Here is a 13,618-nt window from a genome sequence, read left to right as displayed (position 1 = left end):
ATTGTCAGATCCCAGCAGAGAGACTGGGGCCAGTGGTACTCATCAACTTCTTTGTACTAAGAAATGGCTTAATTAGTGTCCCGATGAAAAATAAGTGGATAGACATTTAGGAAGCCATTCTTTTCCTTAAACCCCACAGTGGATTTCTCTGTTGTTCGTAGATCTGATCTTCACGATGGCCAACAAGGCCCTCCTGAGCCCCACTGTCCTGCTCCCTTTCTGGGCCCCAACCACACTGGCTGTCTGGTTCCCCACCAAGCTGGGGACTGTGTCCTGGAATGTCGCACCTCCTCCAGGAATGCTCCTAGGCTGGTTTTTCTCTTGGTTCAGGCTGCAGCCCCAGGGCTGCCCACTGAAGGGTATGCTGTCCTCAGACTAGCCCCTCCCTGGCCCTCTTACCTCTCAACCGAAATCACCGATTGATTTGCTGATGCGTTTGACTTTCCTTCTGTGTTAGAAGGGAACAGGAGCCATGTCAGGGCCTCCCAGAGCCCAGCCCTGTGTCCGTCACGTAGCAGGTGCTCAATAAATATCAGCCGATCAAAGGAAAAAGAGCACGTTTGTGTTGGGAGTTCTGGAAGGTTTTTAATTTTCCTCTGGCACCCAACTGCTCACATGATTAATGGGCAAAACAGATGACTGGTCCGGAAACAGAAATATTATTAATCATCCCAGTGTCTCCATCTCCCCTAGTAAGTCGCTGTATTGGCTCTGCTCCCCTAGGAATTTTATCAGGATGGAAATGGACCCGAGAATGTGGGAATTTATAACCTTTCCAAAGGAGTCAACCGATTCTGCCTGTCCAAGCCTGGTAAGCTCTGAAGGATTGATGCGCGCGTTAGGAAAATGGAGAGGCCCCGGAGGATGCTCTGCAAGGCATTCCCCCTTACCTCGGTTCTCTTTGCATCGAGCTGTCCGTTCCGGGTGTGTTCAGCACAGCCTCTTGTTTTTCTCTCTCTTTCCTTTGGAGAGAGTGGTGCTGAAAAATGTCCATGGTGTTTTGGGTTTGAGACAAGACCAGACCACTGGGCCCTCAGGTTTTACGAGCGTGTGCAGGGTGGGTGAGTGGCCTTGTTGTTGTGGCGCTGGGTAGGGTGTCTGCAGCTCACAGCAGAGCACCTGGGTTCCACCCCTGGCCCAGGCCCGGTGCGGCTTCCTGCTGAGGCAGCACTGATGGCCCAAGTGATTGTGTTTCTGCCACCCGTGTGGGAGGCCTGGACTGAATTCCCAGCATCTGGCCCACTACCCTCGTCCCTTCCCCCACCACTCTACCCCATTGAGTGTATTTGGAGAGTAAACCAGCCAGTGAGAGCACTGTCTCTCTCTCTCTGGCTATCAATAATAATAGTAAAATTGTGCCATTGGCCAGTGACCTCCCCTCCTGGTGATCTTTTAAAAAGTGGGTCATTTCCTGCCTTGCCCAAAGTCTTCAGTGACTTCTTTGTCCCTGGGTCACCTTGGAGTGAACCAGCAGATAGGAGCAGTATTTCTTTCTCTTTCTGCATTTCAAATAAAATGACAATAAGTAAGTAAAGCTTTTTCATGAAGAAGTCGCCTGTGGCATGGTCTGTCCAGCATGATAGAAAAAGCAGCTTCCTGGCGGAGAGGGTGGGGGAAGTGTTTGCCAACCCCTCCCCGTCTTTCTTCCTGTCACATCACAGGTTTGGGGCCAGCATTGTGGCGCCCTGACCTAAGCCTCCTCCAGTGACACTGCTATCCCATATCAGAGCATAGGTTTGAGTCCTGGCTGCTCTACTTCTTTTTTTTTTTTTTTTTTTTTATTTGACAGAATTATGGACAGAAAGAGAGAGAGAGAGAGAGAAAGAGAAAGAAAGGTCTTCCTTCCGAGAGAGAGAGAGAGAGAGAGAGAGAGAGAGAAAGAGAAAGAAAGGTCTTCCTTCCGTTGGTTCACTCCCCAAATGGCCACCATGGCCGGCGCTGTGCCAGTCTGAAGCCAGGAGCCAGGTGCTTCTTCCTGGTCTCCCATGTGGTTGCAGGGGCCCAAGCACCTGAGCCATCCTCCACTGCCTTCCCGGGCCACAGCAGAGAGCTGGCCTGGAAGAGGAGCAACCAGGACTAGAACCAGCGCTCATATGGGATGCCGGTGCCACAGGCGGAAGATTAACCAAGTGAGCCACGGCGCCAGCCCTCTGCTCTGCTTCTGATCCAGCCATGTGAGGGGGAAAGCTCCTCAGATTTTCTTTCTGTTCAACAAACATGGTCATGTGGCCAGAACTCTCGTGTTCCCTGGAACCTCACAACACCACAGCCGCCGCCCTCAGAGGCAGCATGCCCAGCCCCGGGACCTTCTGTGACAGGCTGCCTTGTAAATTCTTTCTCTTCTGTTGGTTCACTCCCCAAATGCCTGTAATAGTGGGGGCTGGGCTGGACTGAAGCCAGGAGCTGGGAACTCAGTATGGTTCTCCCACAGGGGTGGCAGGAGCCCAAGCATCTGAGCCATCATCTGTGGCCTTTCAGGGTGCATAGTAGCAGGAAGCTGAGTTGGGTTGTGGATATCCCAGGTGATGTTTTAACGCCTGCCCCAGATGCCTGCTCTGTAGGTGACTTCTAGCTGCAGGGGAGCCTGGGACTCTTCGGTAGATTGCCCAGCTTACTTGATGACAGAGAACAGAGGACTTGCTAAGGGAGCTGCCAGCCAGCCCGGGGATGTGGGTACTGTTTGTCGAGTGTCCTCTGTGCCTCCCTCCCCCTGCCCTCCAATCCCCCCCCCACACACACCTTGGCACCCTGTATCTGGCTTGTGCCTTGTTCCCCAGCCCTTCATGATTCAAATAGGACTTCCCTGGGAGGGGATGGCCTTCCAGGGTCACTTAGGCCTCCCTGTGAATGCTCCTGCCCCTGTGTTCAGTCTATTCCCCTGGGGCGTGGGTTGCACTTGCTGCTTTGTGGCATCAACCGCCTCTCTCTCCAGGTGGAGGTCAGCGCCCCATGGAGGCAGAGCCCACATCTGTTGTGTTCCCCACCGGGAGCTGCACCAAGCTCAGTACCAGGCTCTAGGGGGTGCTCTGTCCAGATTTGTTAAAGGAAAGAAAGGAAAAAACAAAATGAATGGAGGCACCAAATTTATTATTATTTTTTAATGGCAACGTGGGCTTTGCTCAGGCCTGTGAAAACAACAGGGTGGTTTGAACTCATTTGGGTTTTTCTGGGAAATATGGCCCAGGTCTTGTTTCACAGTCAGCTGGGGAATGAACTGTGACACGGTGCTCCCGCCTGAAGGTGACTGTACCCTGAAGCCGAGCATCCCTGTGCACAGCCCAGGCGTGAACGCATTTCCTGCCACAGTGCCAAGTTCTCGGGCCTTCCCTCACTCCCTAGGGGCTGCTTCCAGGAGGGGTTCAGGTGGTGGATGTCTTTTGGATTTTAGCAGAATTTCCCAAGTAGAACAAGGGTTCTGTAATTTACAGTGAGAGCGTCCTTTCTGTTCCTTTTCCCGTGCATGCGTCTTTTCGCTTGGTCTCTGCAGACTTAACAGCAGTGGGTTGTTAAACTATGGAGCGAGAAAAAGCCGTACCCGTGAGCAGGCTGGCAGGCAGGCGGGTCGGGAGGAAGCCGTTGCAGGCGGCAGAAGAGATGCCTGCTCGCTACTTCCGATCCCATTGTCCCTGACGTGCGACAGCCTTGAGCTTGCAAGTGTGAGAGGAGCTGCCTTTGGCGTCCGCCTGCTGGAATTGCTTAGCCTAGCCGACGCCATTCTCTGAAAATTGCTTCTGACTTCCTGTCTGCAGGCGTTTACAAAGTCACCCCTCGTTCCTGCCACCGGTTCGAACAAGCCTTCTACACCTATGACACGTAAGCCGGCCCACGGGGGGCTTGGGATGTGGTGTTGGCAGTGCGTCCCGTGCAGGCGGGCGAGCCGTCATCTCTCCTCGTTTCTCTCTGAGAACAAAAGGAAGAGGCAAGCTTAGGCAGTAAAGCAGAATTTCCATGTGAGAGTCTTTTACACCTGGACTTGTTACCTTGGAAATGGAGACAAACTCTCCTTCCTCAGCATCCTGCAGACCCAGGGAGAAAGCCTGTGGCTCTGAAGCGGCTTCGACAGGCTCTTGGCCGAGTCTCCCAGCCCTCGCTGCTGGGAGTGGCTCAAGCTCGAGGCTGCCTTTTTATATTTTTTCAAATATGTGTGGATTTCACCGGGAGTTAGAAGTGTAAAGTTTTGGAGTAGAGGATTAATTTGCTCTTAAAATATTTTGTATGTTTTTCCAGAGTCATTTTTTAAAAGATTTCTTTACTTGAAAGGCAGTGACGGGGGGGGAGGGTTAGTTAGAGAGAGAGATATCTAGATATCTTGCATCCGCTGCTTTGCTTCCCAGATGGCTGCAATGGTCTGGGCTGGAGCAGGCTGAAGCCAGGAGCCTAGAACTCCTTCCAGGTCTCCAGGGGGGTGGCAGGGCCCCTAGTCCTTGGGCTGTCATCATGTGTTGCATTCCCAGGTGCATCAGCAGGTGGCTGCATCGGAAGTGGAGCACCTGGGTCTGGAACTGGTGCTCTGATACAGGAAGCCAGCTTCACAGGCGGCGGCTTGACCCACTGCGCCACAACGCCAGCCCCTCCAGAGTTAGCTTGAGTGCAATTTCATGAATTCCAGGGTCAGGGAGGTCTCCGTAAAATGTGTTGCTGGTGCTCCTTTGGGAATGGCTGGGTCACACCGCAGTGTTTTCTCTCCTCCTGTTTGATTTTTCAGGTCTTCACCCAGCATCTTGACGTTGACAGCCATTCGCCACCACGTCCTTGGAACCATCACCACTGACGAAATGATGGATGTCACCGTGACCATCAAGTAAGACAAGTGTCCGAGGTGGGCGAGGCCTGGGGCTTTCTAACAGACTCTGGAAAGTGGCTTTGACTTCTCTTCAGGCCTGTGTACAAATGGCCCTGCCTGTCTGACAGCCGTGTGGCATGGCCATGCATTCACCGTAGCCTTTTCTTTATGATTCCAGAATTACCTGCGGGCGAGGGGGAGCCTTCCCAGCTGCCTCTGGTGCCTCTGGTTTCTTTTTGAACTCTCTACTTCTCATCTTTGCCGTGGGACAAAACGCATCCTTGGAGCTTGTGCCCTATTTCAGGTGTTTTATCAGGTGGCAAAAAAATTGCCCATTTTTCTTTAGACCTTGTCTTGAAGGCACGGGAAATAGAGATGGCCCCTGGTAGGAGAAGGGTCATGAGAGAGAGAGGATCTGATGGCAGCATCTCACACAGGTCACGGTGTTGCGCGGGCTGCCTCTGAGGGCGGTGTCGTGTTGGTGAGGTTCCCCTGACACACTCATGTTCTCATGTGGCCACGTGACCTTCTGTGTCAGATAGAATGGAAATCCGAGGAGCTTTCCCCCTCGTCACAATTGCCCTTCTGCTTGATTTCCTTCTGTCTGTCCGCCACCTGTTCATCTGTCCATCACCCACACAGAGAACGTTATGGAGAATCATGAGGTCGTGAGGCCACAGCCTTGCCCTCCCAGAGCTGACAATCTTCGTGGGGGAGGTAGGCAGTGGTTGGAGAGTCATCCATGGAGCTGCAAAATGAGAACTGTGCTAGCTGCTTTCAGCGTGACCCTGGTGGGGGCCACACTGTGTGCAGGGTTGCCATCCTTGTCCCACTGACGTGTTCGAAGCAGAGGGGTGACTTTTGCTTCAGGAGGGCCCTGCTGGCTTCTCAGACAAGAACACAGAAGAGGCCCACGAGTAGAGCTGATGGAGATGGGGTCGGGGCAGGAGGCTCTCACAGAGGCCCCACGAGCAGCGGCTAGGCTTCAGCCATACCGGCAGCGTGCAGGGCCGGGTGGCGATCCGAGTGGTCGCTGGAATCAGGCAGGGTAGCCCTTGGTTTCTGTCTGAAGAGACTGGGTTCACAGGGAGCCAGGTTCTTAGCCAAGGGCTGGGAATTTGTTCAGGGTGTCCAACATAGGGCCCAATGCTGGAGCCGTGCTGTTTACTGTCTTCTGTTTGGAAAGTATTCGTTCCTGGAATGACTGAAATCCATGTTCTTGCCAAGAGTGACTGCTTATTAGCTTGTTTTTATCTGGATGGGATTCATTTCTGTAACTTCGCTGGGGGTTTTGGTGGCGTTTGCTTGTTTGCATAGCACGTGATACGCGTCCCGAGTATGTAGGCATTTGGATCTCTCCTGAGGTCTCCCGCTTGCCTGACCCACAGCAGCGCCTTGGTTATCACACCTCACGCACCTACTTTGAGGTCCTCCCTGGTTCAGATGGGGCTGCTCCCTCTTTCTGGCTGTCCCTTGGTTCTTCTCTCTCTTGCCCAAGCAGTGCCTCAACTCAGACGTGGCCATTCAGTCAGAACCTGTGCCTAATCCAGTCCCTGCCCGGCACCGTGCTGCCATCTGCTCTGAACCACGGCCTTTGTTGCCTGAATAGTGGCCGCAGCTTCCTGTCTGGCCTTCCTCTTGCAGCCTCTGGACCGTGTTCTACGCATGGTAGCCAGAGTGCTCGTTTATTGCCAAGTTCCCATCGCTTCTGTCCTCAAAACTCATGTGGCGGCCGGCGCCGCGGCTCAATAGGCTAATCCTCCGCCTAGCGGCGCCGGCATACCAGGTTCTAGTCCTGGTCGGGGCACCGGATTCTGTCCCAGTTGCCCCTCTTCCAGGCCAGCTCTCTGCTGTGGCCAGGGAGTGCAGTGGAGGATGGCCCAAGTGCTTGGGCCCTGCACCCCATGGGAGACCAGGAGAAGCACCTGGCTCCTGCCATCGGATTGGCGCGGTGCGCCGGCCGCAGCGCGCCAGCCGCGGCGGCCATTGGAGGGTGAACCAACGGCAAAAGGAAGACCTTTCTCTCTGTCTCTCTCTCACTGTCCACTCTGCCTGTCAAAAATACAAAAACAAAAACAAACAAACAAAAACTCATGTGGCTTCCTGTGCCACTCAGAGTCAATTCCAGCATCCACACCATGGCCTGTGGATCCCTTGTCTGACACCTGCTGACTCACGTGGCTGTTCTGCGGGTCGCCCCACCCCATGCTACAGGGGTCTCCATGCCGTCTCTTGAGTCTCCCAGGAAGCTCCCTCTCCAGGGACCTTGCATTTGCTGTGCCTTTACCTGAGCCACTCTTAGCCCAGGGAGCCGTGCGGCTCTGCCCTCCCATCCTGCAGGTCTGTGCTCAAGGTCACCTTGTCAGAAAGGCCTTGGCTGACCCCTGACGTAGAGTGTCAGTGTTTACCCTCGGACCTCACTTTTCAGCTGCACGTCTGCCCCTTCCCACTGGCACATGGATCCTGCAGGGTCAGGGACAGTTGCTGCTGTGTCCCTGTGCCCGGTGGGTTCCAGGCTTGCCTGTAGAGCATGTTCCCAGAGAAGAGTGAATGAGAGAGCAGAGACCTGGTCCTGCAGAAGCGGAGCTGTTTTCATCAGCGTGTCATAGACCCAGTGCTGTTCTGTTCCAGCTCTGATCCAGCAATACCACTCGCCTTGCTGCGAAGTTTTTATTGTTTGCTAATAGTTCATTTAAAACCGAAGACTGTGCTGCTGTGGCGCCCTGGTCGGGTGTGCAGTCCTCACGGGTCCCTGCCTGTGGGAATGGCAGGTTGCTGCTGATGGCAGGGATGAGCTAGCATGGACTGTGGGCCCCCTATCTCTCTCCCAGGTCTTCCATCGACAGTGAACCGGCCTTGGTCCTGGGCCCCCTGAAGTCCGTGCAGGAGTTGCGGAGGGAGCAGCAGCTGGCCCAGATTGAGACTCGCAGGCAGGAGAGGGAGAAGAATGGGAAAGAAGAGGGGGGCGAGGGAAGCACCAAGCCTCCTGTGCAAGAGATGGTGGAGGAGCTACAAGGCCCCTTCTCCTACGACTTCTCCTACTGGGCTCGGTAAGTGCTCTTGGGCCTGCCCTGCAGCATCCTGGGTTCTGGAGAGATGGAACCCACCCAGCTCAAGTGTTTTGATTACTTTAGGTCTGGAGAGAAAATCACTGTCACTCCCTCGTCCAAAGAGCTGCTCTTTTATCCCCCGTCCATGGAAGCCGTGGTCAGTGGAGGTGAGTGTGCCACACCCTTGCCATTGTTGCTGTGCCTGGATTTAAAACTTCTGTCATTGTTCTCATGAATCATCTTTGCAAGCCACACCTTATGTCCTCTTGGGCACGTGGACCTTACTGTTTGACAGATGAGTGAATGAATGAGAGAATGGTCTCCATAAAGAAAGTAACTTTTGCTGCCGGCGCCGCGGCTCACTAGGCTAATCCTCCGCCTTGCGGCGCCTGCACACCGGGTTCTAGTCCCGGTCGGGGCACCGATCCTGTCCCGGTTGCCCCTCTTCCAGGCCAGCTCTCTGCTGTGGCCCAGGAGTGCAGTGGAGGATGGCCCAAGTGCTTGGGCCCTGCACCCCATGGGAGACCAGGAGAAGCACCTGGCTCCTGGCTTCGGATCAGTGCGGTGCGCCAACCGCGGCGGCCATTGGAGGGTGAACCAACGGCAAAGGAAGACCTTTCTCTCTGTCTCTCTCACTGTCCACTCTGCCTGTCAAAAAAAAAAGAAAGTAACTTTTGCTGTTAGGACTGTAGTCGTCTTTTTGGAAAAGGACTTGGTCATCTTTGACATTATCAAGTTGCTACCAGAAGGTAGGTGCAAAGCAAAACCACCAGTTGCTGAAACTTGAGTGTTTGTGAGTGTGAAGTCTTCATGGTATTTTCTACTGTGTGGCTGGGTGTGGGGGGAGGGTGTTGTAAGGTGGATGATGGAAGGGATGGCTTGGGGCAGTGTTTGGCCTTTGCCCTCCAGTGGTCTTTCGCAGCATTTGGGGCTCATGGAACTCTGGGTGTGATGCGGCTGGTGTTTTGGAGTGGAGCGTGTGGAGGGTGTGGCTCCAGTGGGCAGCCTGGCTCACTGGGCCCTCTGGGGGCCAGGTAGCATAGCCCCTGTGTGCTGCGGAGGCTTCCCTCTTCATCCGTGGGGAGAACTGCAGAAGGGGAGTTAATGGAAAGTTGTTCATGGAAAGTTAAATACAGATGAGGCATCCCTTGTCTGAAATGCGTGGGACCAGAAGTGTTTCCGATTTGGGAGTTTTGGGGATTTGGGAATCTGTGTAAGCTCTAGCAGTTGAGCATCCATAATCCCACATCTGAAACGTTATGAGCACCAGGGCACATTTGGAGCATTAGGAGTTTGGGCTTAGGGGTGCTCAGGCCGGAACCTCATTTGGAGCCAGCGTCTAACACCACAGGGCTGGGCCTGTCTCTGGCGGGAGACCCCTCCCTGTGCAACTGAATCCCGTTCTTGTGTTGATTTCTTCCCTTCCTAGAAAGCTGTCCGGGGAAGCTGATCGAGATCCAAGGGAAGGCGGGATTGTTCCTAGAAGGCCAGATCCACCCTGAGTTAGAAGGAGTAGAGATCGTCATCAGTGAAAAGGGGGCGAGTTCGCCGCTGATCACGGTCTTCACGGACGACAGGGGTGCCTACAGGTGAGCCTGTGCATAGCACCAGCGGGGGAGCTCGGCTTTCCTCAGGGCAGGTGGTGCCTCTCCAGTATGGGAAGTGGATCCGTCTGTGGCACTTTACTTTCTTCTGCTCAGCGTTGGGCCCCTGCACAGTGACCTGGAGTACACCGTGACCTCACAGAAGGAGGGCTACGTGCTGACGGCCATGGAAGGGACCATCGGAGACTTCAAGGCCTATGCCTTGGCAGGCGTGAGCTTCGAGGTAACCCCACCCGTTCTCTAAAGGGAGTTCTGCTGTGGTGCAAGTTAGCATGACGACGTGCTGCACCACATTGTAGACCCTAGGATAGTGGCGATGGGTGAGCACACGCGTGGGAACGCCGCCACTGGGGCAGTGACGTCCCCGTCACCCCCGGTTCCCTGCTGACCCGTGCTGCCAGGCCGTCCTCATGGATCTGATCTGCTTTCTGTCACTGTGGATTAGTTGTAAGTCTTCTGAAGTTTTTACTTACATGGAATTGTACAGGACGTACTCTTTTTTTGGTCTGGCTCCTTTCAAGCCGTGTAGGTTGGAGAGCTGTCAACTTTAGCACATTTGTGTACCTTTGAGAAGTGTTAAGCCTCCCATCCTTAACTGTTCTGTGATGAAGGACACAGAATGTTCCCTTGGGAGAGCTGTCTGGTTGTCAGTCTATCTCCACCTCCAGTCCTTCTTGGGAAGAGCCCACTGAGTGTTGAGGTCCTGGAGGGCCTTGAACATGAATATTTATAAACTCCAGGCCAGAGGAGGAAAATGACAAGTCACAGAAAAATTTTGAATTTTATGTCACCAAATGTATTTTAAACCAGATGAAAAGAGTGAGAGGAAATATTTGTACCATAAGTAATATCTCTGGCTTATAAGTTACTCATAAAGTCAATGAGAAAATGATAATGCCACTGGGAAAAAATGAACAAAGGATATATATATGTTTCTTTTTAAAAAGATTTGTTTATTAGAAAGGTAGTGTGACAAAGAAGGAAAGAGAGAGATACCTTCCATCCACTGATTTACTCGAGGACTGAACCAGGCCAAAGCCAGGGTGGCAGGGACCTGAGTACCTGGTCCATGATTGGCTGCCTTCCTAGGCATATTAGCCTGCAGATGGGTCCGGAGTGGAGGACCTGGGACTTGAGCAGGTGCTCTGATGTGGAATGTGGGTGTCTCAGTTGGCAGCTGAGCCCACTGTGCCACAATGCCCACCCAGCACAGGATATGAGAGAGCGGTTCATGGCAGTAATGGGAGTGACTAAAGACTGTGGGAGAAATGTCGGCCTTTGGGGTTTCTGAGGAGATCCCTCATGAAACACAGGTTTTGGGGGTTAGGTTTGACTAATGAAGACAATGCACATTTTTTTTTTTTTTTGTGAGTATATGTCTTCACATGCATAGATCATTTATGAGACTGTGAGTGGCACCACCACTTGGAAATACAGAATTCAAAGTGCGCATGTCCAGGAATTCCTAGGAACTGAATGTATGAGGGCATTGCAAAAGTTCATGGGAAGTGGAAATAAAAAAGTTTATTTTGCTTTGAAGAAATCTTGAAATCTGTGTGTGACTTTTCATAGTACATATTTTTCTTTTTTTTTAAGATTTTATATATTTATTTTTTTAGTTTTTATTTTATTTATTTATTTATTTTTTGACAGAGTGGATAGTGAGAGAGAGAGACAGAGAGAAAGGTCTTCATTTTTGCCGTTGGTTCACCCTCCAGTGGCCGCCGCGGACGGCACGCTGTGGCCGGCGCACCGTGCTGATCCGAAGCCAGGAGCCAGGTGCTTCTCCTGGTCTCCCATGCGGGTGCAGGGCCCAAGCACTTGGGCCATCCTCCACTGCACTCCTGGGCCACAGCAGAGAGCTGGCCTGGAAGAGGGGCAACCGGGACAGAATCCGGTGCCCCGACCGGGACTAGAACCCGGTGTGCCGGCGCCGCAAGGCGGAGGATTAGCCTGTTGAGCCACGGCGCCGGCCTCATGGTACATATTTTTCATGAAGACCCTTTGTAGGCACAGATTCCAAAAGGTTTTTTGCACCAAAATAAACTTACTCTTGAATTCCGTTGTCCACCAAACTTTTGCCATCTTCTTGTGTGTGTGTTTGGGGGTGCCTCATTTTCTCCTGTTGGGTGCCGCCCGGGGCCTGCGGAGGCTGAGCTGGGGGAGGCAGCCCTCTAGGCAGTGGCAGAAGGGGAGGCCCAGGGAGGCTGCCGAGGGGAGAGCAGGCTGCAGCACTAGACATGATCTGCCCGTGCTGTCTTTGTTTCACCTTGTCCGTCCCCAACCCCCTCCCCCAAAACTCGCCTGTCTGCCCGCAGTATCTGTCCAGCTGGTGACGTTGGTGTAGGCGCAGGGCAGGAGTCGTGGAAGGTTACAGCACAGTGTTAGTGCTGGTTATCTGTGCAGAGGAAGACAGCATGCCCCTCCCCTGCGTGGATAACAAGAAAGGAACAGAAAAAAAAAAAGACCCTTAGGAACGTCCTCTTGACTTAGGAAATACATCTTCCTGCTTAGTAGGAGTTTAACCTTGCTCTGGCCTTAACTTCCTCATCGCAGATAAAAGCCGAAGACGACCAGCCCCTCCCCGGGGTCCTCTTATCCCTCAGCGGTGGCGTGTTCCGTTCCAACCTCCTGACCCAAGACAACGGCATCCTGACATTCTCAAACCTGGTAACACATCCCTGGGCACTTCCTGCCCGCCCGCCGGCCCCAGGAGAGAAGGGCCGCGGCATGTGTGGCTCGTGCGTTGCTTGACAGCGCGAGAACAGGAAACCCAGGGCGAGGGCTCTCGGTTCCTCGGGGGCCCAGGTCTAATTAGAGTAGTACTCCTGCTAGAACTTGTTGCTGGGGATTCATGTTCCCTCCCGCGCACGCATCTTGTTTTCTGGTCACCGCTTGTCACCGAGGCAGTGTAATTAATTACCGCAGCCCCGGCGGCCCTCTGTGTGACCACGGGATCGTGTTGCTTCTCCTGGCGAGACGTGCTGGGCGGTTAGCTCCCGTTTGTTCTGCAGAGCACGATCCGTGTGGTGGGGAGATAGCACCAAGTGTGCATTTGAGATGTGGTCAGGGGCCCTGACTCGGGGGGAGTCGGGGGCGTTAATTGTCCATCCCGTCAGTCAGGGAACCGCATGGCCGCTGTGGGAGCTCATGGCCGGGGAGTGTGGGGTGTCCGAGGTGCACGTGCTTCTCTGTGATGTGCACCCAGCTTCAGGTCTCCTGCTGCTTACAGGCTGTGTCGTACCGAGCAGGTCACCTTCCCTCTCTGAGCCGCCGTTCCTTCACGTCAGCTGCCCTTGGGCGGGTTGGACCCGCGGTCACGTTGCCGTTACTGTTTATTGTGGAGATCGTGTTCCCCTTTGTCCGTCTGGGCAGCTCCCGTAGCATCATTCCCAATGGTCCCGGCTTGGGGTCCCCCCTTCAAGCCAGAGCCAGATGTGGCAACTGAGGCTCAGGCCGCACCGTCTCTCGGCAGAGCCCCGGCCAGTATTACTTCAAACCCATGATGAAGGAGTTCCGGTTTGAGCCGTCCTCACAGATGATCGAGGTGCAGGAGGGACAGAACCTGAGGATCACCATCACCGGGTACCGGACGGCCTACAGGTGAGCTGGCACTCCCCTGCTTCCCGGCCCCCTTCCCCTCTCTGTAGGGCTGGGTGCGTGAGCCTCACTCCCGTGCTCTACAGACTCAGCCCCATCTGTGGATTGATTTTGCGGGGGAGACACAGTACGAGGTCGGAGCCTCTGGCAGCTGCCTTTTCCTTCTGTCTTCTCAGCTTAGTGTCTCAAGTCGCACATTTCCTGTTTTGACATCGGCCTGAGTCTGTTGAGTTGCTAAAAAACCCATTTTGTTTTTAAAAATGTTTTGAACTAACGCTTTCAAAGGAGAAAATGCGTTCACCCGAGTACAACTTCCAAATGCTGAAGGGCACACATGGTGAAATGCCCCTGCCGACTTATCCCCTGGTCACCTGAGTCCCCTCCAGGAGACAGCCGGTATTTCCAGTTTTTATGGCTGTTTCCAGAGACAGCTGATGCAAATATGAACTACAGATGGATGGATGGATGGTCGGATGGATGGACAGAGAGACAGACACTAGCTATATAAGGGTATTTCAGATCACCATGAGACAGAGCATTCAAAAGTAAGTTGGTTTTAGTGTAAACATTTTGTGAAATCC

General features: G+C 53.6%; 1 protein-coding gene across 1 annotated transcript in view; it reads left to right on the top strand.

Moving 5' to 3' along the window:
• Window positions 1–13,618, top strand: part of LOC133751093 (BOS complex subunit NOMO3) — a 66,324-nt gene that overhangs the window by 39,301 nt on the left and 13,405 nt on the right. The window contains exons 16-24 of the mRNA XM_062180989.1: window positions 724–811; window positions 3,750–3,813; window positions 4,706–4,801; window positions 7,615–7,833; window positions 7,918–8,000; window positions 9,263–9,422; window positions 9,534–9,660; window positions 11,994–12,107; window positions 12,913–13,040. Of these exons, the coding sequence (XP_062036973.1) occupies window positions 724–811; window positions 3,750–3,813; window positions 4,706–4,801; window positions 7,615–7,833; window positions 7,918–8,000; window positions 9,263–9,422; window positions 9,534–9,660; window positions 11,994–12,107; window positions 12,913–13,040 (1,079 nt within the window). The remainder of the gene's footprint in view (window positions 1–723; window positions 812–3,749; window positions 3,814–4,705; window positions 4,802–7,614; window positions 7,834–7,917; window positions 8,001–9,262; window positions 9,423–9,533; window positions 9,661–11,993; window positions 12,108–12,912; window positions 13,041–13,618) is intronic.

The sequence above is a fragment of the Lepus europaeus genome, chromosome 21 (genome assembly GCF_033115175.1).
Source record: "Lepus europaeus isolate LE1 chromosome 21, mLepTim1.pri, whole genome shotgun sequence".
Taxonomy (NCBI): Eukaryota; Metazoa; Chordata; class Mammalia; order Lagomorpha; family Leporidae; genus Lepus; species Lepus europaeus.
This window is presented reverse-complemented; position numbering and strand designations above follow the sequence as displayed.